At 41.2% G+C, this 23,633-nt stretch overlaps 1 protein-coding gene and 1 pseudogene across 1 annotated transcript; both read left to right on the top strand.

Annotated features, from left to right (window-relative positions):
• On the top strand, window positions 317-979 carry Or1f38-ps1 (olfactory receptor family 1 subfamily F member 38, pseudogene 1; annotated as a pseudogene).
• On the top strand, window positions 12,261-13,202 carry Or1f32 (olfactory receptor family 1 subfamily F member 32). The gene is given in 1 exon segment (NM_001006598.1): window positions 12,261-13,202. A coding segment is annotated over 1 exon segment (942 nt).
• Window positions 13,203-23,633: the final 10,431 nt, after the last annotated feature.

The following is a 23,633-nucleotide window of genomic DNA, read 5'->3' as shown; positions in this document are numbered from 1 at the left end:
CTTTGTTTCTTGTTTTATTCCATAACTGTATGGCCTCTCAGTCTCATGGACTCTGCAGATGAAGCAGAATTTCTTCATTTGGGGAGAAGGTTTTTCCACATTATAGACACATATTTTTACCCTTACATGGATTCCTTTATGGCTACTCTGATGAAAATTCTAAGGAAGTTTTTGTCCCACTCTGAGAACTAGAATAAGTTTGTTCCCTTTATAAATTCAATTGTTGGTCTTTCTGCTCAGATGAAAAGGTGTTCTGGTACTTAGTAGCCCAGGAAACACACAGTTGAGTACTGGCCAACCACTTACTAGGCATTATACAGCATCCATTTCCTTCTCTGGGTGTCTCACACAGATATATTTCTTCTGTGTATTTGCTGATATGGACAATTTCCTTCTGGCTGTGATGGTCTATGACAGAATTGTGGCCATACACCACCATTTACACTACACAATAGACATGACCCATCAGGTCTGTGCCCTTCCTGTTATAGGGTCATGGGTGGTAGCCAATCTGAATTGTCTGTTGCACATACTGCTCATGGCTCCCCTCTCATTCTGTGCAGACAACATCATTCCCTACTTCTTCTGTGATGCAATTCCTTTCTTGAAACTCTCCTGCTCAGACACACATCTCAATGAGTTGATGATTCATACAGAGGGAGCTGTGATCATGGTCACCCCATTTGTCTGTATCCTGATCTCCTACATCCACATCACCTGTGCTGTTCTGAGAGTCTCATCCCCCAGGGGAGGATGGAAAGCCTTCTCCACCTGTGGCTCCCACCTCTTCTATGGCACCATCATCGCTGAGTACTTCTCCTCTTCATTCTTTCACTCAGCTGGGAGGGACATAGTAGGTGCCATAATGTACACACTGGTGACCCCCATGCTGAACCCTTTCATCTACAGCCTGAGGAGCAGGGACATGAAAGGAGTTCCAAGGAAAGTGCCTATCCTGAGATTTCCATTCAAGCAGTAATGTTGAAAGTGTTGAACATTACATAGTGAAATATTGTGTAGGAATGTTTCATGTTTTGTCAATTATCTGAAACTTAGCTATTAGCTTTTGTAAGAAAAGCATCAATTATCTCTTCCAGATACAGAGCCCAATGTACAAACCCTTTATGTAAAAGAATGAAAAAGTGTTTAACAAATGTTGTTATTTGCATTGCCATGTCAATGCCTTGACAGAATGCACCATGAAAACCCCTGCACAATTTTGGCATGAGTGAGGGGTCTCAATGGGACAACACTGGAAAGTGAGTAATGGTAAGCTCAAAACTGGGTTGGGTGTTGGAATTGACTCCTGCTCCAGATGGGATGAGGTTTCGGAGTTGGGATAACTCTCTTCATGATGTTCACTACAAGACTGAGCTCTGACTGGCCAAGCAGCAGCATCCACATGACTACACCATATCCAGGGCAATGGGCGTGCTGCTATTTTGTTGGCATCGGCAGATCCTCTGCTCTTGTGCTCAGTTGTGCTTACAAAATCTTGTGTTGTCACTGTGTCAGACACCTATATCTGCTTCTGACATTCTTTGCAATGCTCTATGTCCCTAGGCACAGAACCAGCACCCAACTAGGAGTATCCGGGACACTTCTGGGAAACCACAGATGATTGTTCTTTTTCACCACAGAGACCTCAGCCTAAGCCAATCTCACAGGAAGATCAGACTTGGTGTGTTGAGAAGGGAGGGTTTGGAGTTCCAGGAAACTGTACTTCTGCAGCTCACTTGGACTTATGATGTTACTTTTGATATCTGGGCACTATACAGCATCTAACATTGAGCAGCACGTATGTCAATTTAATAAAACTGATTTGTGACTTCTACAGTTCTAGTGTGCAGACAGGACAGCCCCTCTGTCCTCTTTGCCCGCCTGTGTCAGTGTTTGCTGGTGTTCTCATGTAGCAACTGCTTTGTTGTTTGGTTTGAGACAGAGTCTCACTGTACTGGCCTGACTGTCCTTGAAATTTCAATTAGCAAAAACAATTTATGAGCTTTCAATGTACATTTCAAAATATAACTTTTAAAGTTAGTGACTCTAAGTTGGTTGTGCTGATCTTGTGTATTTTTATTTCTAAGATTTTTCTTTTTCAATTGTAATGAAAATATTCATTCCTTTTTTATCTTTTCATTTTCCTTTGTTTCTTTCTGTTTCACTCTGACTGCTTGTCGCACTGTCCCTCATATCCTCCTCATCTCCTTTCCTCCCTCCATTCCTCACTTTCTTTTTTCATTTTGTTCTTGTTTTCTTTCACCCCCATCCTGTTTAACTTCTGCTGCCATGTACTTCGATGTGTTTCCCTCCACTGGACTGTGGTTGTATTTAAGAGACTACAGTCTTCATGAAAACTGTCTCTTCCTTTCCTATTGGATAACATTTATCAAGAGCTCTACTTCTAGAAGCAAGTGGTGAAACTTCATACCCACTTCCTCTACTGCTTGTGTCTAACTTCTGCTTACATGTCTCATATATATCGTCAGTCCACTGTGAGCCTATGTGTGCAGCTTGACCTGTAAGACATCTACCAGCTCTAGTTCTAACACTCTTTATGGTTGAAGTTGGTAAGACTTCTGAGATGTCTAGATTATTTTTCTCAAAGAAATTTGAGAGAACTTCAGACATTATTTCTAAAATCAGTTCCCCAACTCCTTACTGTCTCTTCCCTGTAGAATCCGGTTCTGTATGTATCTAGCAGCACTGCCTGCCTTCACCCTCTGTCCATTGTCCTTGGCTCTTCCTTCCTTTGTGAGCCTCAGCTTGCACTGTCCCTCCCTCTGTCTTCTGGTTTGCTCAGTCTTTGTTCCTCCAGTGCAAGTCTGCTGAGGGCCTCTGACGAGCTGTATACAATATCAGGATCTTCCTGATTCCCTAACTTCCACCCGATCCCTGCTTTTCTCACATTTCCTCTTTCCTGAGTATCTGTTTGAGGTGGCATTTTGGTCAAACTTTCCATTAGTTCTGTTTTACACTTGCTTGTTTGTTGATTGTTTACTGTGCATGTTTTCTGTGCAGGGAGCATGTCTGCCAGGATCGTCTACATACTGAGTTCCGGGGCAGTGGGATTATGATTATGTGGAGACTCTTTCTGTGGAGAGAGAGGGGGAAGGAAGAGGGAGAGATAGAAAGGCAGACACACACAGAGAGACAGACAGACAGACAGACAGAGAGCTTTATATCAATAAATATCAATGTCACAATATTGATAGTGCAGATAGGGAAAAACTCTTTGAAGCTACAAAAAAAATGCTACTACTCATTTGTGCTGATGATTTATCTTCTCATGAACATGTGTGAGGAAAATGGGAGGGTAAAAAAAAAGACGGAAAAGCTTTCTACAATCCCAGTATCCAGCATGTCAGTCACTTGCACTCTTTATCCCTTTCTGTTATACCTATGAAAATGGGCTCAGATAATTTTACTCAAATAGGAGTCTACATTTAAGTCTCCAACAGTTACTGTATAAAACAGACTTTCAAAATTACTGCAAGTCTTCGTACTCTCATTTTTATTGATTTTGATATATGTCCACCACTAAGTAAATCTATTTCTCTTTTAAAACATGTAAATACACCACGTATTTTGAAAATTATTTTGAAAATGCCTAATAAAGCTGACATAGTATCACAGGCCTACAGTACCAGCACCAGGGGGCTGAGGGAGGAGAATCAGAAGTTTGTGGCCAGACTAGTTTATCTTATAAGTTCCAGGTCATATATTACACTGTGAAATTCTGTCTTTATCAACAACAGCAAAAAGAAAACCAAAGGAAATAAATTGAAAACACAAAATATTTTCTCCCCATTGTTTGTTTAGTTGTTTGTTTTTTATTAATTTTTATTGGAGTTTTTAATTTACATTTCAAATATTATCCCCATCCCTACTCCCCCTTCTGCTATGAGTGTGTTCAACCACTGAACCAGACAAAATTTCTGGCATCCCTGCCCTGACATTCCCGTACACTTGGTGGGGGTGGGAGGACCTTGACAGGACCAAGGGATTCCCCTTCCATTGGTACCCAACAAGGCCATCCTCTGCTACATATACAGATAGACCCATGGGTCTGTCCATGTGTACTCTTTGGATGGTGGGTTAGTCCCAGGGAGCTCTGATTGGTTGGTATAGTTTTTCTTATGGGGCTGCAAGTCCCTACAGCTCTTTAAATCCTTTCTCTAATTCCTCCAATTGGGACCCTGTTCTCATTTCAGTGGTTGGCTGCAAGTATTCACCTCTGTATTTCTCATTTGTCAGGCTCTGGCAGAAACTCTCAGGAGACAACTATATCAGGCTCCAGTCAGCATGCACTTTTTGGCATTAGCAATATTGTCTTGGTTTGATGGCTATATGTATATGGGCTGGATCCCCAGGTGGGGCAGTCTCTGAATACCCTTGCCTTTGGTCTCTGCTCCAAACTTTGTCTCTATATCTCCTCCAATGAATATTTCTATTCCTCCTTTTAAGAAGGTCCTAAGCATATGCACTTTGTTGCCCTCATTTTTGAGCTTCATGTGGTCTGTGGATTGTATCTTGGGTAGGCTGAGCTTTTAGACTAATATCCACCTATCAGTGAGGACATCCCATGTATGTTTTTTGTGATTAGGTTACCTCAGTCAGAATGATATTTTCTACTTCCACCCATCTGCCTATGAATTTCACGAAGTCATTATTTTTAATGGCTGAGTAGTACTCCCTTGTGCAAATATACCACATTTTCTGTATCCATTGCTCTGTTGTACCTTCTCATCTTTTATTTTCAGCAGATTAAATATGACTCCTGACTGTGTTTGCCATGGAAATGAAAATCTAATTATATTAACTGAGCCTCCTATATTCATAGATCATTTTTAAATGAGGTTACAGTCAGTATTTTTTCATACATCATCTTTCCTTTCTCTCGCCTAAGAATCCTTAATGTATGTATTTGCAGCATTGTCTATGCATGACCCTGTATTCATTTTTTTCCTGCTTCTATTTCCTTTTCTTCAACTTCCCAAATGTCTATATGACTATTTGAAAAATTTCCCATTATTTATTCATCTGTTCAAATTTGTAGAGCACATTTAGTGAACAGCTTATATCCATTGTTTACTTTCCAATTCAGAATTTCCACTTGACTTTTTTCCATAATTTTTGGCTCCTTATTCCCTATTTGATTTGACATTGTTTTCATATTTTTTTTTACCTCTTCAATATTGTTTCTTTCCATCTGCCAACATTTAAACAGTGGCTTCTTGGGAATATTCTTGTTAAAGATGGCTTCTGCTCTTGCCACAAGGCATATCTCTTGCTAGTTTTTCTGCTGTAAGGTCATACATATTTGTGCATAATTGCCTGTTTCTTTGCAATCTTTCATTTTGTTGTCAAAAACTGGATATTTTGGGAATATATCATTGCATATCGAGGTTCTGGTTCCCCTTGCTGTGTTTGCTCTTGTTTATCATTGGCTGGGTTATTTTATGCAGTCTATTTCCCTGACACTTGGAATCCTCTGATGAGGATCCTCACATAAAACAACTTTCAGTCACCCTGTCATCAGCCTGGCATGGCCCAAAAGTTATTTAAACTCTCTTCCAGTTTGTTGACCACAAGAGCTGATAAACTCTAGTATGTTACACCACCATGACTTACTATGTTGATAGAAATAAAGTGCACTTAAGCATCTGGTCTAGAATGAAGGCTCAGAGGTAAGAGCAGTGATCACTTTTTCAAAGGACCTTGGTTTTATACCCAGTACCTACATTGCCAGTCACAACCATCAGGAAAACAATATCCAAGAGATCTGACATCCTCTTCTGATCTCCATGAGCAAGAGACATGCATGTGATGCACATACATGCATGCAAGACAAACACTCACAGAAGGGTCTGTATGACCTCTTCATGACCACAAGGCCAGCAAAGCAACAATCCAAGGAAGATTTTTTCTTTTTCTACTAATGGATACTTTATGTATTTACATTTCAAATGTTATCCCTCTTTCCCCATTCTCCTTTCAGGTCTCCACACTTCTCTCTGCTTCTATGAAGATGTACCCATTCCCATCCACCCCCTGCAACCCACCCACTCCTACCTCAACAGTACCCTACATTGGGGAAATGAGACTTTATAGGAGCAAGGGCTTCTCTTCCTATTGACGCCATAAAATGCCATCCTCTGCTCCATATGCTGCTGGAGCCATGGGTCCCTCCATGTGTATTAGTCCCTCCAATTAGTATTAGTTAGTGGTTCAGTCCCTGGAACATCTGAGGGATCCAGTTGGTTGATATTGTTGTTCTTCCTATGGGTTTGCAACTCCCTTAAGTTCCTTCAGTTTTTTTTTCTTACTCCTCCTTTGCAGTCCTTGTGCTCACTCTGATGGTTAGCTGCAAGCCACATCTGTATCAGTAAGTCTCTGGCAGAGCCTCTCAGAAGACAGCTATATCAATCAGGTTCCTGTCATCATTTACTTCTTGGCATGCACAACAGTATCTGGGTTCAGTGAATGCATAGGAGATGGATCCCCAGGTGGGGCAGTCTCTGGATCTTCAGACCCTGCTCCAAAATTTCTCCCAGTATTTTCTCCCATCAGTATTTTGTTCCTCCATCTAAGAAGGACTGAAGCATCTATATTTTGGTCTACCTTCTTCTTAAGCTTCATCTGGTCTTTAAATTGTATTCCCAGTTTTTGGGCTAATATTCACTTACCAGTGAATGCATATCATGTGTGCTCTTTATGACTGGATTACCTCACTTAGGATGATAATTTTTATTTCAATCTATGTACCTAAAAATTTCATAAAGTCATTCTTTTTAATAGCTGAGTATTCCTCCATTGTGTAAATGCACCATTCTTTCTATATCCATTCCACTGTTGAAGGATATAAGGGTTCTTTCCATCCTCTGGCTATTATAAGTAAGGCTGCTATGAACATAGTGGAGCATATACCCATGTTTTATGTTGGAGCATCCTTTGGGTTATGCCCAGGAGTCGTGTAGCTGGGTCCTCAGGTAGTATGATGTCCAATTTTCTGAGGAACAACTAGCATGATTTCCAGAGTGTTTGTACCAGCCTGCAATCCCACCAGTAATGGGGGAGTGTTTTTTACATCCTCATCAGCATCTGCTCTCACCTGAATTCTTGATCTTAGCATTCTGACTGATGTGAGGTGTAATCTCAATGTTGTTTTGATTTGCATTTCCCTGGTGACTAAGGATGTTGAACATTTCTTTAGATGCTTCTCAGCCATTCAATAGTCTACATTTGAGAATTCTTTGTTAAGTTCTCTACCCCATTTTTAACTAGGATCATTTTCTTCTCCAGAGGCTAACTTCTCGAGTTCTTTCTATATTAGATATTAGCCCTCTATTGAACGTAGAATTGTTAAAAATCTTTTCCCAATCTGTTGGTTGATGTTCTGTCCTATTGACAGTGTCCTGTGCCTTACAAAAGGTTTACAGTTTTATGAAGTCCCATTGGTTGATTCTTGATTTTAGAGCATAGGCCATTGGTATTCTGTTCAGGAAAATTTCCCCTGTGCCTACGTGTTTGGGGCTTTTCCCAACTTTCTCTTCTATTAGTTTCAATGTATCTGGTTTTATGTAGAGATCTTTGATCCACTTGAACTTGAGCTTTGTAAAAGGAGATAAGAAAGGGATGATTTGCATTTTTCTACATGTTGACCTCCAGTTGAACCAGCACCATTTGTTGAAAATGCTATCTTTTTCCCACTGAAAGGTTTAAGCTCATTTGTCAAAGATCACGTGACTGTACGTGTTTGGGCTAATATTCATTTATCAGTGAGTGCATATCATGTGTGCTCTTTATGACTGGTTACCTCACTTAGGATGATAATTTTTATTTCAATCTATGTACCTAAGAATTCATTTCTGGGTCTTCAATTCTGTTTTATTAATCTGATCTAACTGCCTATCTCTGTACCAATACCATGTAGTTTTTATCATTATTGCTTTGTAATACTATTTGAGGTCAGGGATAGTGATTCCCCCAGAATTTCTTTTATTGTTGAATATAGTTTTTGCTATCCTGGGGAATTTGCAAATTGCTCTTTCTATCTCTATGAAGAATTGAGTTAGAATTTTCATGGCAATTGCATTGAATCTGCGGATTGCTTTTGGCAAGATGGCCATTTTTACTATATTAATCCTGCCAATCCATGAGCATGGGAGATCTTTCCATTTTGTGAGATCATCTTTGATTTCTTTCTTCAGACACTTGAATTTCTTGTCATATAGATCTTTCCCATGCTTGGTTAGAGTCAAACAAGGTATTTTATATTATTTCTGGCTATCGTGAATGGTGTCATTTCCCAAGTTTTATTGTCAGCCTGTTTATGCTGTGAGTAGAGGAAGGCTACTGGTTGTTTGAGTTGATTTTATATCCAGTCACTTTGCTGAAATTGTTTATCAGGTTTAGGAGTCTCTGGTGAAATTTTGGGGCCACTTGAGTATACTATCATATCATCTGCAAATAGTGATATTTTCTAATTTCTTTCTAATTAGTACTGCTTTGACCTCTTTTAGTTGTCTAATTGCTCTGGCTAGGACTTCAAGTACTTTATTGAATAGGTGGGAAGAAAGTAGGCAGCCTGATCTAGTCCCTGATTTTAGTAGGATTGCTTCGACTTTCTCTCCATTTAGTTTGATGCTGACTACAGGATTGATGTATATTGCTTTTACTATATTTAGGTATGTGCCTGGAATTCCTGATCATTCCAAAATGTTTAACATGAATGGGTGTTGAATTTTGTCAAATTCTTTGTCAGGGTCTAATGAGATGAGCTTGTGGTTTTTTTAGTTTATTTATATAGTGAATTACGTTGATGGATTTCCACATATTGAACCATCTCTGCATCCCTGGGAGGAAGCCTACTTGATCATGGCAAATGATTGTTTTGATGTGTTCTTCAATTCAGTTTTCAAGAATTTTTTTAAATGTTTTTGCATCGATGTTCATGAGGGAAATTAATCTGAAGTTCTCCTTCTTTGTACAGTCTTTGGAAAGATTTTTTAAAAATGCAGTTCAATACAATTCATCACAACTCAGTCGTAGCTATTGGTTCAACCTAGCAAGTCTGATACCAAGAAGTTTATTTTAGACATATTTCAGAAAGTAAATTTGAAAACAAGTTTCCTGGGAGTATCTAACTCAATGCCATGTGCATAACAAAGCTTCAGACATGACTGAATGGAAAGTCATAAAGTACATGTGACATCTTCCATAAAGATGGGATCCATAGATTAACTGAGGAAGCAGGCTAAAGAAGAGGCTGGTGCTATAGATTGAGACAAGTTCAAGATAAGGATCTGTGTGACAACTCTGGCCTGGCCACACAGGGAGTCAATACTATTAGCCACCTCCTTTCTCATCTTTCTGGAAGGAAAATACCTTATAGGTTTCTCCTTTTGAAGAGACAAACCTGTAAGTTTAACTTTTATGGCTTGCTTAGGCTTATATGTGAGCACAAGGACGTCCTACACACTTATACAAATAAAAAAAGTTTTTAAAAAATTAAAATTCCATTAACATTGATAGCATCTTTACAAAAAGTAGTTTCTGCCGTCATTCTTGCTATTTGTTCTAACTCTGGAAAATTCTCCAAAGTGGTGTGTGTGTGTGTGTGTGTGTGTGTGTGTGTGTGTGTGTGTGTGTTTATGCATGTGTGTGTGGGTGCATGTGCATGTGGGTTTGGTGTGGGACCCAGGCTGACTTTGGCCTCTAGATCATCCTTGTTCAGTCTTCTTGATGAGAATTACACAAACAGGCGTTGGACAACATCACTCAGCCTATAAACTTATTCTAAAGGAGGTCATGAGGCTATCTTTTGCTTCATCCTCAGATCTGATATTCCTCTTCTTTAAATTTTACTAATCAATGAATAGCTATGTTGTGAAAGCACATGTCTGTGGGTGCAATGTCCATGCATTTATATTTGTGTGCTCCTATATATGCACACAAGTGGGGTCCATGCTTGTGCACATACATGTAGAACTCAGAGATTGGGGCCATGTATCCTCTGATCTCTTTACACAGTCTCTGTGGACACAGGCTCTATCACTGGACCCAGAGCTTGCTGACTCAACTGGTTACCCTGCCAGCATGTCTTCTCTGACTCTTGCACTTGGATTACGGGCTGGCTGCCATACTTGTTTCATATATTGGGTGTTCTGGGATATAAACTGGGTCCTTAAGGCTGCAGAGAATGCACTTTGCCCAATGAGCCACCATCCAAGTTTGCTAAAGTAATGCTATTTTCGTTGTTTCTTAAGAGAGAGTCATTGTGTTGCCAGACTGCCTTCAAATTCACAGGGACCCACTTTCTTCTGCTTTCCAAGTGCTGAGAATAAAATCATGGACCTCCATGACCAACAAAAAGACTGATTTTAAACTAAGAACTTTATTGTAGACAATTTCAAATATATGTTAAGAATAGACAGCACAGACATTCAAGCACATACATGCAAGAATTAAATAGAACCTGGTATAATTTCATCTGTGCCCTTAAACTTTATTTTCCTGTTTTATTTTTTATTTCTTTGGTCCTGTGGGTGGAAATGGAACCTGGTCCCTGTGCAAGTGCAACCAGTCCTCTAAACCACTGAGCCATCTCTCCAGCTTCTAATATCTCTTTCCTTTGTGCTGTTTTTGTTTTTATGAGACTGGGTCTGGTATGGTAGATAAGGCTAGCCTGGAACATGACAGCAATCTCATTCTCTCGGACTTCAGTGTCTCTGGATGAGAGGTGTAAGCCAGCACATGCTATCATTTTTATCAACTATTTCCCAGGCTGAGCTGAGAAAGAATTGGCTTCTACAGTTTGACACTGAGTGGGAAGGAAGGCCTCACCTATCTTGTCATTAGAAGTGCCCCAAATCTTGAACTCAACTGCAAGTAGGACTTTCTCCAACTTCCTTCCACTACTCTTGTGTGTTTGCAGGTTTGTTGTCATCTCTCAGAATTTTGCTTATTCATCTGTAAATGAAGTAGAAGTAGGTTGTAAGCTTCTGGAGGCACATGGACAGGATAATCACATTGAGGATGTACCCATGCTAGGTTTAGAAGTCCTGTCATGAATTGTATCTAGGAAAAAGGTGGGGAGTACAAAGGAAGCTGTTGGAGATGCACTCAAGGGTCTATACATTTTCAGAACTGCACACATCACTGTGGGCTTGCAAGACACAATTCCCAAGGATGGAGGTTTCCTGAGGATGGGTATCCTTCAGGCATGGAGGACTACACACTCCCCAATCTACCTTTCTCTCACTGAACATTGCACTGTGTATTTCACAGAATTGAACCAGACCCTGAAATGCCAGTTACTCCCAGGGCTGCCTATGGGCAGATCAGCTAAAAGCCCTATGTGGTAAATAATCAAATGTGAGGAAGACAGAACTTTCCATCAGACAGTGCCACAACATCATGTTCTGTGCTGAGGGAAAGGAGAATGGGAACAGATCCTTCAACCCTTAAGGCTTAGATCAGTCTCAGGGAATTCTCTTTGGGACTTCACTCCACACAGACTGCTTCATCACCAAGTTCTGACTGTGAACTTACATGATATGTTCCACACTTGTTGGTCAAGAGGGACCAAGAGCAGGCTTGCACAACTACTTTCTGCTGGTCTTTAATGAGATACTCAGGGACTCTATCCCCAGTGGGACATCTTATCTAATTCTCCCAGAACTCCTTCTGACACAGAGGTCTGGGACAGTGATCATCCACTCTTGAGCTCCTCAGAACCTAACCATATTCCCATGTTTTCCCCATCCTTAGAATAATGAACACAATTACTCAACACCTCCAAGGTAAAATAATAGAGCTCCCATGTTCTGGTATTTTCAGGGCATTAGAAATTCTGATGTTTCTTCTGCACCAAGTGCTGCTCACTCTCTCCCATAGAGGGGGCAGCAGCAGGAGTCACAGTTCCACCAGTTGGAGCTTGAGATCACTAAAATAGCTGGCTTCTTCTCCTTTCCTTTGAGCTTCTAAGGAGTGAGAGGAAATTGGAAATGTTACCAGATACAGGTAAGAGTGACATGCATGAAAGGTTGTGTACTATATCCAATAAAACTGAAGGGGTCAATCTGGGGAACCAACACTATCTAAACTGGGATTTGTAAATGGAGTGTGTAGAAAATAGGAGTGAATCTTAATTCAGAAACCGTAATGCAGGATTAGTGTGAACCTGGTTGTAGCATCCAAACCTGAAGATGGCCTTCTGACCTCTGCGTCTTCATTCTGTAGCTGGGCTCAGATTCATGAGCAGCACCAACCAGTCCAGTGTCACCGAGTTCCTCCTCCTGGGACTCTCCAGGCAGCCCCAGCAGCAGCAGTTCCTCTTTCTGCTCTTCCTCACCATGTACCTGGCCACTGTCCTGGGAAACGTGCTCATCATCCTGGCCATCAGCACAGACTCCCGCCTGCACACCCCCATGTACTTCTTCCTCTGCAGCCTGTCCTTTGTGGATGTCTGCTTCTCCTCCACCACTGCCCCTAATGTACTAGCCAACCATATACTTGGGAGTCAGAAAATTTCTTTCTCTGGGTGTCTCACCCAGCTGTATTTTCTCTGTATCTTTGGTGACATGGACAATTTCCTGCTGGCTGTAATGGCCTATGACCGATTTGTGGCCATATGCCACCCTTTACGCTACACAACAAAAATGACCCATCAGGTCTGTGCCCTTCTCGTTATGGGGTCATGGGTGGTAGCCAACATGAATTGTCTGTTGCACATACTGCTCATGGCTCGACTCTCCTTCTGTGCAGACAACATCATCCCCCACTTCTTCTGTGATGTGACTCCTCTCCTGAAACTCTCCTGCTCAGACACGCATCTCAATGAGCTGATGATTCTTACAGAGGGAGCTGTGGTCATGGTCACCCCATTTGTCTGCATCCTGATCTCCTACATCCACATCACCTGGGCTGTCCTGAGAGTCTCATCACCCAGGGGAGGATGGAAAGCCTTCTCCACCTGTGGCTCCCACCTGACTGTGGTCTGCCTCTTCTATGGCACAGTCATCACTGTGTATTTCAACCCCTCAACCTCTTACTCAGCTGGGAGGGATACGGCAGCTGCAGTGATGTATACAGTGGTGACCCCAATGCTGAACCCTTTCATCTACAGCCTGAGAAACAGGGACATGAAAGTGGCTTTAAGGAAAGTGCTCGCCATGAGATTTCCATCTAAGCAGTAATGTTGCACATCACAGAGGGAGCTATTGTCTAAGAATTCTTCATCTTTTGTCAATTATCTGAAACTTCTCACTTACCTTTTGTAAGAAAAGCATCAATTATCTTTCCCAAATACACAGCCCAGAATATGTAAACTTGTAAAATGATATCTGGGCATTTTATGGCATTTAACATTTAGCAGGAAATAGGTCGATTCAATTCAAATGATCTGTGCCTTCTACAGTTCTAGGTTTCAGACCTGTCAGTCCCTCTTCCCTTTTTCCTGTCTCTGTCAATGTCTGCTGGTGCTCCCAGGTAGCAATTCTTTTGTTCTTGTTTGCTGCTGCTGTTGTTGCTGCTGCTGTTGTTTTGTTTTGTTTTCTTTTGTATGAGACAGAGTCTTGCTATGCAGGTCTAGTTGTCCTGGATGTTTCACTTAGTAAAAAGTTTATTAGCTTTCAATTTCCATTTCATAGTAAAAATTTTAAAGTTAGTGCCTGTAACTTGGTTTTACTGATCTTGTGTATTTTTATTTCTAAGATTTTTCTTTTCAATTGTAATGAAAATATTCATTCCTTTTATTTTTATCTTTTCTTTTCATTTTTGTTTCTTTCTGTTTCACTCTGTCTCTCACTCTCCCTTCCAACCACCCTTCCTCCATCCACCCCTCCCTCTTATCCTCCTCCCTCTCTCTTTCTTTCCTCCTTTCTTTCTTTCACACCATTTTAACTTCTGCTTTCATATACTCTGATGTGAGGCCTTCCCCTGGACTGTGGTTGAGTTAAAGAGGCTACGTTCTTACAGAAAACAGACTCTTCCTGTGGTTGATTTAAAGTTGCTACATTCTTAATGAAAACCATTTGTTCTTTCCTAGTGGCTAAGACTTGCCAACAGCTCTATAGCTAGGGGCTAGCGGTGAGACTCCATTCCCACTTCCTCTGCTATTTGTGTGTAGCTTCTGCTTACACAGGTCTCAGATGTGTTGTCACACCACTGTGAGCCCATATGTGCAGCTTGGCCTGGAAGACATCTACCACCTCTAGTTCTTACACGCTTTATGCTTAAAGTTGGTAGGACTTCTCAGATGTATGGATTATTGTTTTCAAAGAAATTGGGACATCTTCAGACATTATTTCTAAAAGCAATTCCCCCACTCCTTCCTTCCTTTCCCTGTAGAATCTTGTCATGTGTCTGGCAGTATTTCCTGTCTTTGCCCGCTGTCCTTGTCTCTTGCTTTCTCTCTGATCTCCAGCTTGTGGGAACATTTTCCCTGTCTTCTGCTTTGCTCACTCTTCCTTCTTCCAGTACAAGTCTGCTGAGGGCCTCTAATGAGCTGTTTCTTTTGATCAGGATCTTCTCATTCCCTAATCTCCACCTGATCCCTGCTTTTCTCACAATTCCTCTTCCTGAAGTCTCTGTTTAATCTGGCAATTTTATTAAACTTTTGTTTAGTTCCATTTTATACTTGTTAGTTTGTTTTTTGTTTACTGGGCATGTTTTCTGGTCAGTGAGTACGTCTGCCAGCTTTGTCTACATAGTGAGTTCCAGGACAGTGAGACTATGTAAAGACCCTGCTTCAGAAAGAGAAAGAGAGACAGACACAGAGACAGAGTCAGAGAGACAGAGACACAGAGACAGAGAAATAGAGACATAGAGACTCTGAGATATATATAATCAATACTGATGGAACAAATAGGGAAATTTTTATTTGACTCTACAGAAAAACTATTCCACTACCCATTTGAGTGAACATGTGCAGCATACAATATTAAAGCAGGAAAATGGTTAATAAAAAGGGAAATGTCTTCCATAATCCCAGCATACAGCATGCCATTCATGAATTCTATATCCCTTTCTGTCATATCTATTTTACAAAAGAAGGTTCTAAATTACTGCAAGTTTTCATACTTCTATTTTTAATAATTACCCTTATCCTTTGAACATGAAAATGTATAGTATGTTTTGAAATTTATTTTGAAAATTGTGTGGCGTTGAGCTGCAAAAGTTACACTGATTCCTGATCCAGACAGGTTGAATCCCTGGAAACCCTAATAGGTACGGCAGGCGCATTCCCAGCTTCCCAGATCAAGGCCTCACTGACTGCAGCCCCCCACAAAACCTTGCAGTGAAGTTTGAGACAGACCAATCATGTAGAGCAATGCCCCAAGCCCCTCTTCCACAGGTGAGTACATGACTACAGGTCACATAGGCTCAAGACAGAGAAGATGCAGAAGCACCAAATATGTAGATGAGGTCTGCCCAAGTTCTAAGGCCAAACCAATAGAAGTACCTGCTGTCAGACACTGTCCCATCCAAAAACTCTATTTAAGTACCATGTTCAAAGTTAAAGGTGTGCAGGAATTATTCCATCGTCTGAGAACTTCTGTCATAAGAGCTGTAACACCACCGCTTGGGGAAGAGATCTGCTCTCCTGAAATTGACTCCAGAATTTCGCCGGCACCCCTTGCCAGTTACTCAGTCCCCTACTGTCTCAGTCCAGCCAGAGCAACTGAAGCAGGAGCAGCAGAGAGTAGAACGACCTGCAGCTGAGGCAGCAGCAGAAGCAGTCCCTCTCCCTGCCAGAGTTCTCTCTCTACCTCACCCTAACCCAAGCGCTTTGCCGAGTGAGAGATCACCATGAAGAGTGCCCAGGCGCCAGAGCCCTACAGAAAATGACTAAAGTCACAGACCTATATTGATGAGTACCAAGGGGCTGGGAGAAGAGCATCACAAGTTTGTGGCCAGCCTAGATGATATTATGAATTCGGGGTCAGAGGCTACATTGTGAAATTCTGTCTCAATAAACAACATAAAACAAAAGAAAATTAATTTGAAACATGAAATGTTTTCTCCATCCTTTTTTCCTTTTCTTTTACTTTTTAAATAAATCGTTCCTTTCATACACATCTAAAATTATATCCTACTCACTGATTAACCCTCCACAAATCCCTGATCCCACATCCACCCTCCACTGTGCCTCCATGAGAGTGTTCCCCTACCCACCTACCCTCTCCCAGCCCAGCACTCCAGGATCCACCTATGCCGGGCCATAAAACCTCCACAGGACCAAGAGTCTCCCCTCCCATTGCTGTCAGCTAAGGCCATCCTCTGCTACATATGCATCTGTAGACATGGATGTAGAGAGAATCAACAGGGAACCAGGCGGGAATGATCCTCGCCGTGCATCTTTCCATAGATACAGGGTTTTATGGTTTTTCTTAAGAGACGGATGTGTACAGGATTTTGTGCTGTTTAGATGGACAATTACATCTTATCAGTTGAATTAGAGGTTATTGTGTGGTCTCTCCTTTCATGTGGTGACTTCATTGAGTTCAAGAGTGTATGGCAGTGGGACACACTGGGCCCACTACAGAATTGGGATGTGTATGCCTGGCATGGTGGCAACCTGTCTTGGGAACGAGATGGGTAGAGGGATTGCTGCCGGTCTTAGAGAGTAGCCATTGGCAGTGTGATATGGGATGGAGCTTAGCAGGTGAGACACTTTTACTGAGATGAAAATATCCCACAGATGACATTTGGTGCTACAGTGCCAGCACTAGTGTGGGATAAAAGAAACCTTTTTTCAAATTTTACTGCAACACATGGTACACTGTATACTCCTTGGTTGGCTGTCTAGTCCATGGGAACACTGGGTGGTCCAGACAGCCTACATTGTTCTTCCTCTTGGTTTGCAAACCCTCTAGAAGGCTCTTCTAGTCCTTTCACAGCTCTGCCACAGAATCCCTCAGCTCAGTCTGATTGTTAGCTCCAAGCATCCACATATGCATTGGTCAGTTGCTGGCCAGACCTCCCAAAGAGCAGTCACACCAGGTTCCTGTCAGCAAATGCATCTTGATCACAGCACCAGTATAGGTTTTGATGTCTACAGACAGGATGGATTCCAAGGTGGGTCAGTCTCCTGATGGCCCCTCTATCAGACTCTGCTCATTTTTCCCTTTTCTTCCTTTGGATAATAATATTTCTGGGTTAAAAACTTTGAAACGGGTGATGCCCTCATCCCTCCAAAGGGGACCTTGCCTATCTGCTGGAGGTGGTCTCTACAAGTTCTATCTCACACTTTGCTGCATGGATTTTGGCTAATGTCCACCCTTTCCCTGGCATATGGGACCCTCCAGTAGCTATCCCCAGTTCCTCATCCCTCACCCTGATACATATTTGTATTTGATTTCTTGACCTTCTGTATGTCTCTCCCATCCCTTCCAGTACCTGATACTACCCCTTTATTTCCTCCCTCTCCTCTCTCTGTCCCAGGTCCCCCTCTACCTCCACCTCCAGTGACAAAACTGTTCCCCTATAAAGGTGGGACTGAAACATCCACACCCTGGTCTTCCTTTCTCCTAAGCTCCATATAGTCTATGGGTTGAATCATGGGCACTGTGAGCTTTTGGACTACTATCCACTTATCAGTGAGTACATTCCATGTGTGTTCTTTTGTGACTGGTTTAACTCACTCAAGATGATATTTTCTAGGTCCAAACATTGGCCTGTGAATTTCATGAAGTCATTATTTTTTAATAGCTGAGTAGTACTCCATTGTGTAAATGTAACACATTTTCTTTATCCATTCTTCTGTTGAGTGACATCTGGTGGTTGTTTCCAGCATCTGGATATTATAAATATGACTGCTATGAACCTAGTGGAGCATGTGTCCTTGTTATATGTTGGAAAATTTTTTTGGACAATGCTCAGTAATGGTATAGCTGGGTCATCATGTAGAACTACTTTCAAATTGCTCAGAAACAGCCAGATTGATTTCCAAAGTCATTGTACCAACTTGAAGTCCTATACATAATGAAGGAGTGTTCCTCTTTCTCTATATCCTCACCAGCATCTGCTGTCACCTGCATTTTTGATCTTAGCCATTCTGACTGGTGTTGAGGTGGAATATCAGGGTTGTTTTGATTTGCATTTCCCAAATGACTATGGATGTTGAATATTTTTAGGTGCTTCTCAGCCATTCAATATTCCTCTGCTGAGAATTCTGTTTCACTCTGGACTTTACTTTTTAATAGGGTTATTTGGTTCTCTGGAGTCTAACTTTTAAATTCTTTGTATATTTTGGTTGTTAGATTACTATCAGATGTAGGGTTGTTTTAAAGCTTTTGCCAATATGTGGATTGCCTTTTTCTTCTATTGATAGTGCCCTTTGCCTTACAGAAGCTTTTCAATTTTATGATGTCCCATTTGTCAATTGTTTATCTTAAAGCATAAGACACTTGGTATTCTGTTCAGGAAGTTTTCCCCTGTACACAAGTATACACAGCTCTTCCGAATTTTCCTTCTATTAGATTCAATGTATCTAATTTTATGTGGAGATCCTTGAAACTCTTGGACTTGAGCTTTGTACAAGAAAATAATAATGGATCAATTTGCATCCTTCTACATGGAGACCACCAGTTGAACCAGCACCATTTGTTCAAAATGCTGTCTTCTTTCCACTGGATGATTTTAGCTTCTTTGTCAAAGATCAAGTGACCATAGATGTGTGGGTTCATTTCTGGGTCTTCAATGCTATACCACTGATCTACCTGCCTAACTCTGTACCAATACCATGCAGTTTTTATAACTATTTCTTTGTAGTATACCTTGTGTTCAGAGATAGTGAATCTCCCAGAAATTCTTGTGTGGTTGAGAATAGTTTTCACTATCCTGGGTTTCTTGTTATTCCAAATGAATTTGAGAATTGTTCTTAGTAAGTCTAAGAAGAATTGAGTTGGAATTTTGATGGGCATTGCAGTGAATCTGTAGATTGTTTTCAGTATGCTAGCAATTTTTACTATATTAATCCTTCTGAGCCATGAGCATGGGAGATCTGAGGTCTTCTTCAATTTCTTTCTTCAGGGATTTGAAGTTCTTCTAACACAGATCTTTCACTTGCTTCGTTAGAGTCACACCAATATATTTTATGTTATTTGTGACTATTGTGAATGGTGTTGTTTCCCTAATTTCATTCTCTGCCCATTTATCCTTTGCTGATAAAAGGGTTACTGATTTGTTTGAGTGAATTTTATATCCATCCACTTTGCTGAAGTTGTTTACCAGCTGTAGGAGCTCTTTGGTAGAATTTTTGGGGTGGCGTATCATATCATCTGCAAATAGTGATATCTTGACTTTTTCCTTTCTAATTTGTATACCTTTGGTCTCCTTTTTGTTCTATAATTGCTCTGGCAAGATATTTGAGTACTATATTGCATAGGTAGGGAGAGAGCAGGCAGCATTTTCTAGTCGCTGATTTTAATGAAGTTGCTTTGAGTTTTCTTCATTTAGCATGATGTTCGCTATTGCTGTACATTGCTTCTGTTATATTTAGGTGTGCACCTTGAGTTCCTGCTCCCTCCAATACTTTAAACATGAATGGATGTTGTATTTTGTCAAAAGATTTTTAACTATCTAATGAGATGATCATGTATTTCTTTCTTTTCAGTTTGTTTATATACTGGATTACATTGATGGATTTCAGTAGATTGAACCATCCCTACATTTGTGGGATGAAGCCTACTTGATCACTGTGAATAATCATGTTGATGTGTTCTTGAATTCATTTCTTGAGAATTTAATTCTGCTTTTTATCAATATCCATAAGGGAAATTGGTTTGAAGTCTTTTCCCTTGTTGGTACTTTTTGTGGTTTAGGTATCAGTGTAACTGTGGCTTCATAGAATGAATTGGGTAGTGTTCCTGCTCTTTCTGTTTTGTGGAAAAGTTTGAAGGTTGTTGGTATGAAATCTTTTTTGAAGGTCTGAGAGAATTCTGCACTAAAGTGATCCGGTCCTGGGATTTATTTTGGTTGGGAGACTTTTAATGACTGCTCCTCTTTCCTTAGTGGTTATTGGACAGATCAGATGGTTTGCATGATCCTAATTTAACTTTGGAACCTGGTAACTATCTAGAAAATTATCCATTTCATCTAAATTTCAAGCTTTGTTGAATTTAGACTTTTTGTAGGATCTGATTATTTTTGGAACTTTCTCATTTTCTGTTGTTATATCTTCCTTTTTATTTCTGATTTTGTTTATTTGGATTCTGTCTCTGTGCCCTCTAGTCTGGCTAAGAGTCCATCTACCTTGCAGATTTTCTCAAAGAACCACCACCTCGTTTTGTTGATTCCTTGTATAGTCCTCTGCTTCTACTTGTTTGTTTTCAGCCTTGAGTTTGATTATTTCCTGCATTCTAATCCTCTTGGGTGTATTTGCATCTTTTTATTCTAGACCTTTTAAATGTGTTATTAAGTTGCTAGTCTATGATCTTTCCACGTTTTTTATGGAGACACTCAGAGCTATTAGTTTTCCTCTTAGCACTGTTTTCATTGTGTCCTATAAGTTTGGGTATGTTGTACCTTCATTTTTATTAAATTCTAAAGTCTTTAATTTCTTTCTTCATTATTTTATTTTATTTTTCTTATTATAAGAAAAATATTCATAGGACGGTATACAGAGTCAAAGTTTGGAGCAGAGACTGCAGGAATGGCCATGCAGAGCATGCACCACATGTAGCGCAAATATATACAGCCACCATGACTAGATAAGATTGATGAAGAAAAGAAGGCCATGCTGACTATAACTGGATATAGATGTCTCCTGAGAGACACAGCCAGATCATGTCAAATACAGAGGCGAATACTAGCAGCAAACCATTGAAATGAGAACAGGACCCCTGTTGGAGGAATTAGAGAAAGGACTGAAAGAGTTGAAGGGGCTTGCAACCCCATAAGAACAACATTGCCAACCAACCAGAACTCCCAGAGACTAAACCACTACCCAAAGACTATACATGGACTGACCTATGGCTCCAACTGCATATGTAGCATAGGAAGGCCTCATTGGGCACCAATGGAATGGTTCTGCCAAGGTTGGACCTCCACAGTATAGGGGAATGTCTCAGGGGGGTGAAGAAGGGGGTTGATGGGAAGGGGAACACTCTTATGGAAGAAGGGGAGGGGATGGTATAGGGGGCTTATGTCCAGGAAACTGGGAGAGAGAATAACATTTGAAATGTAAATTTTAGAAATTCAATAAAAGTATTAAAAGGAAAAATGGGGTACAGAGAATAACAAAGAATTCCCTGCTGAGGAATATCAAATGGCTGAGAAGCATCTAAAGAAATTTTCAACATCCTAGGTCATCAGGGAAATGCAAATCAAAACAACCCTGAGATTCCACCTCACACTAGTCAGATTGACTAAGACTAAATCTTAGGTGACAGCACATGCTGTTAAGGATGTGAAGAATCCACACCCAAGGATCCCGGCCCGCAGCAGCTCTCTGCTCCCAGACCCCGTGAGAAAGAGACCTCACCGCCTGGTCAGGTGGGCACTCCTGAGGCTGCAGAGCGGAAGAGACGACCAACACTGCCCACCCCTGCCCACATCCCTGGCCCAAGAGGAAACTGTATAAGTCCTCTGGGCTCCCGTGGGGGAGGGCCCAGGAGCGGCAGGACCCCTGCCTGAGACACCGCCGGAACCGGAAGGAAACAGACCGGATAAACACTTCTCTGCACCCAAATCCCGTGGGAGGGAGAGCTAAACGTTCAGAGAGGCAGACAAGCCTGGGAAACCAGAAGAGACTGCTCCCTGCACACACATCTCGGACGCCAGAGGAAAAAGCCAAAGACCATCTGGAACCCTGGTGCACTGAAGCTCCCGGAAGGGGCGGCACAGGTCTTCCTGGTTGCTGCCGCTGCAGAGAGCCCCTGGGCAGCACCCCACGAGCGAACTTGAGCCTCAGGACCACAGGTAAGACCAAATTTTCTGCTGCAAGAAAGCTGCCTGGTGAACTCAAGACACAGGCCCACAGGAACAGCTGAAGACCTGTAGAGAGGAAAAACTACACGCCCGAAAGCAGAACACTCTGTCCCCATAACTGACTGAAAGAGAGGAAAACAGGTCTACAGCACTCCTGACACACAGGCTTATAGGACAGTCTAGCCACTGTCAGAAATAGCAGAACAAAGTAACACTAGAGATAATCTGATGGCGAGAGGCAAGCGCAGGAACCCAAGCAACAGAAACCAAGACTACATGGCACCATCAGAGCCCAATTCTCCCATCAAAACAAACATGGAATATCCAAACACACCAGAAAAGCAAGATCTAGTTTCAAAATCATTTTTGATCATGATGCTGGAGGACTTCAAGAAAGACGTGAAGAACTCCCTTAGAGAACAAGTAGAAGCCTACAGAGAGGAATAGCAAAAATGCCTGAAAGAATTCCAGGAAAACATAAATAAACAAGCAGAAGCCCATAGAGAGGAGACACAAAAATCCCTGAAAGAATTCCAGGAAAACACAATCAAACAGTTGAAGGAATTGAGGATGGAAATAGAAGCAATCAAGAAAGAACGCAGGGAAACAGCCCTGGATATAGAAAACCAAAAGAAGAGACAAGGAGCTGTAGATACAAGCTTCACCAACAGAATACAAGAGATGGAAGAGAGAATCTCAGGAGCAGAAGATTCCATAGAGATCATTGACTCAACTGTCAAGGATAATGTAAAGCGGAAAAAGCTACTGGTCCAAAACATACAGGAAATCCAGGACTCAATGAGAAGATCAAACCTAAGGATAATAGGTATAGAAGAGAGTGAAGACTCCCAGCTCAAAGGACCAGTAAATATCTTCAACAAAATCATAGAAGAAAACTTCCCTAACCTAAAAAAAGAGATACCCATAGACATACAAGAAGCCTACAGAACTCCAAATAGATTGGACCAGAAAAGAAACACCTCCCGTCACATAATTGTCAAAACACCAAGCACACAAAATAAAGAAAGAATATTAAAAGCAGTAAGGGAAAAAGGTCAAGTAACATATAAAGGCAGACCTATCAGAATCACACCAGACTTCTCGCCAGAAACTATGAAGGCCAGAAGATCCTGGACAGATGTCATACAGACCCTAAGAGAACACAAATGCCAGCCCAGGTTACTGTATCCTGCAAAACTCTCAATTAACATAGATGGAGAAACCAAGATATTCCATGACAAAACCAAATTTACACAATATCTTTCTACAAATCCAGCACTACAAAGGATAATAAATGGTAAAGCCCAACATAAGGAGGCAAGCTATACCCTAGAAGAAGCAAGAAACTAATCGTCTTGGCAACAAAACAAAGAGAATGAAAGCACACAAACATAACCTCACATCCAAATATGAATATAACGGGAAGCAATAATCACTATTCCTTAATATCTCTCAACATCAATGGCCTCAACTCCCCAATAAAAAGACATAGATTAACAAACTGGATACACAACGAGGACCCTGCATTCTGCTCCCTACAGGAAAAACACCTCAGAGACAAAGACAGACACTACCTCAGAGTGAAAGGCTGGAAAACAACTTTCCAAGCAAATGGTCAGAAGAAGCAAGCTGGAGTAGCCATTCTAATATCAAATAAAATCAATTTTCAACTAAAAGTCATCAAAAAAGATAAG

This window comes from Rattus norvegicus, chromosome 10 (genome assembly GCF_021556685.1).
Source record: "Rattus norvegicus strain SHRSP/BbbUtx chromosome 10, alternate assembly SHRSP_T2T, whole genome shotgun sequence".
Classification (NCBI taxonomy): domain Eukaryota; kingdom Metazoa; phylum Chordata; class Mammalia; order Rodentia; family Muridae; genus Rattus; species Rattus norvegicus.
The sequence above is the reverse complement of the archived record's forward strand: the minus strand, read 5'-3'. Positions and strand labels throughout refer to the sequence as shown.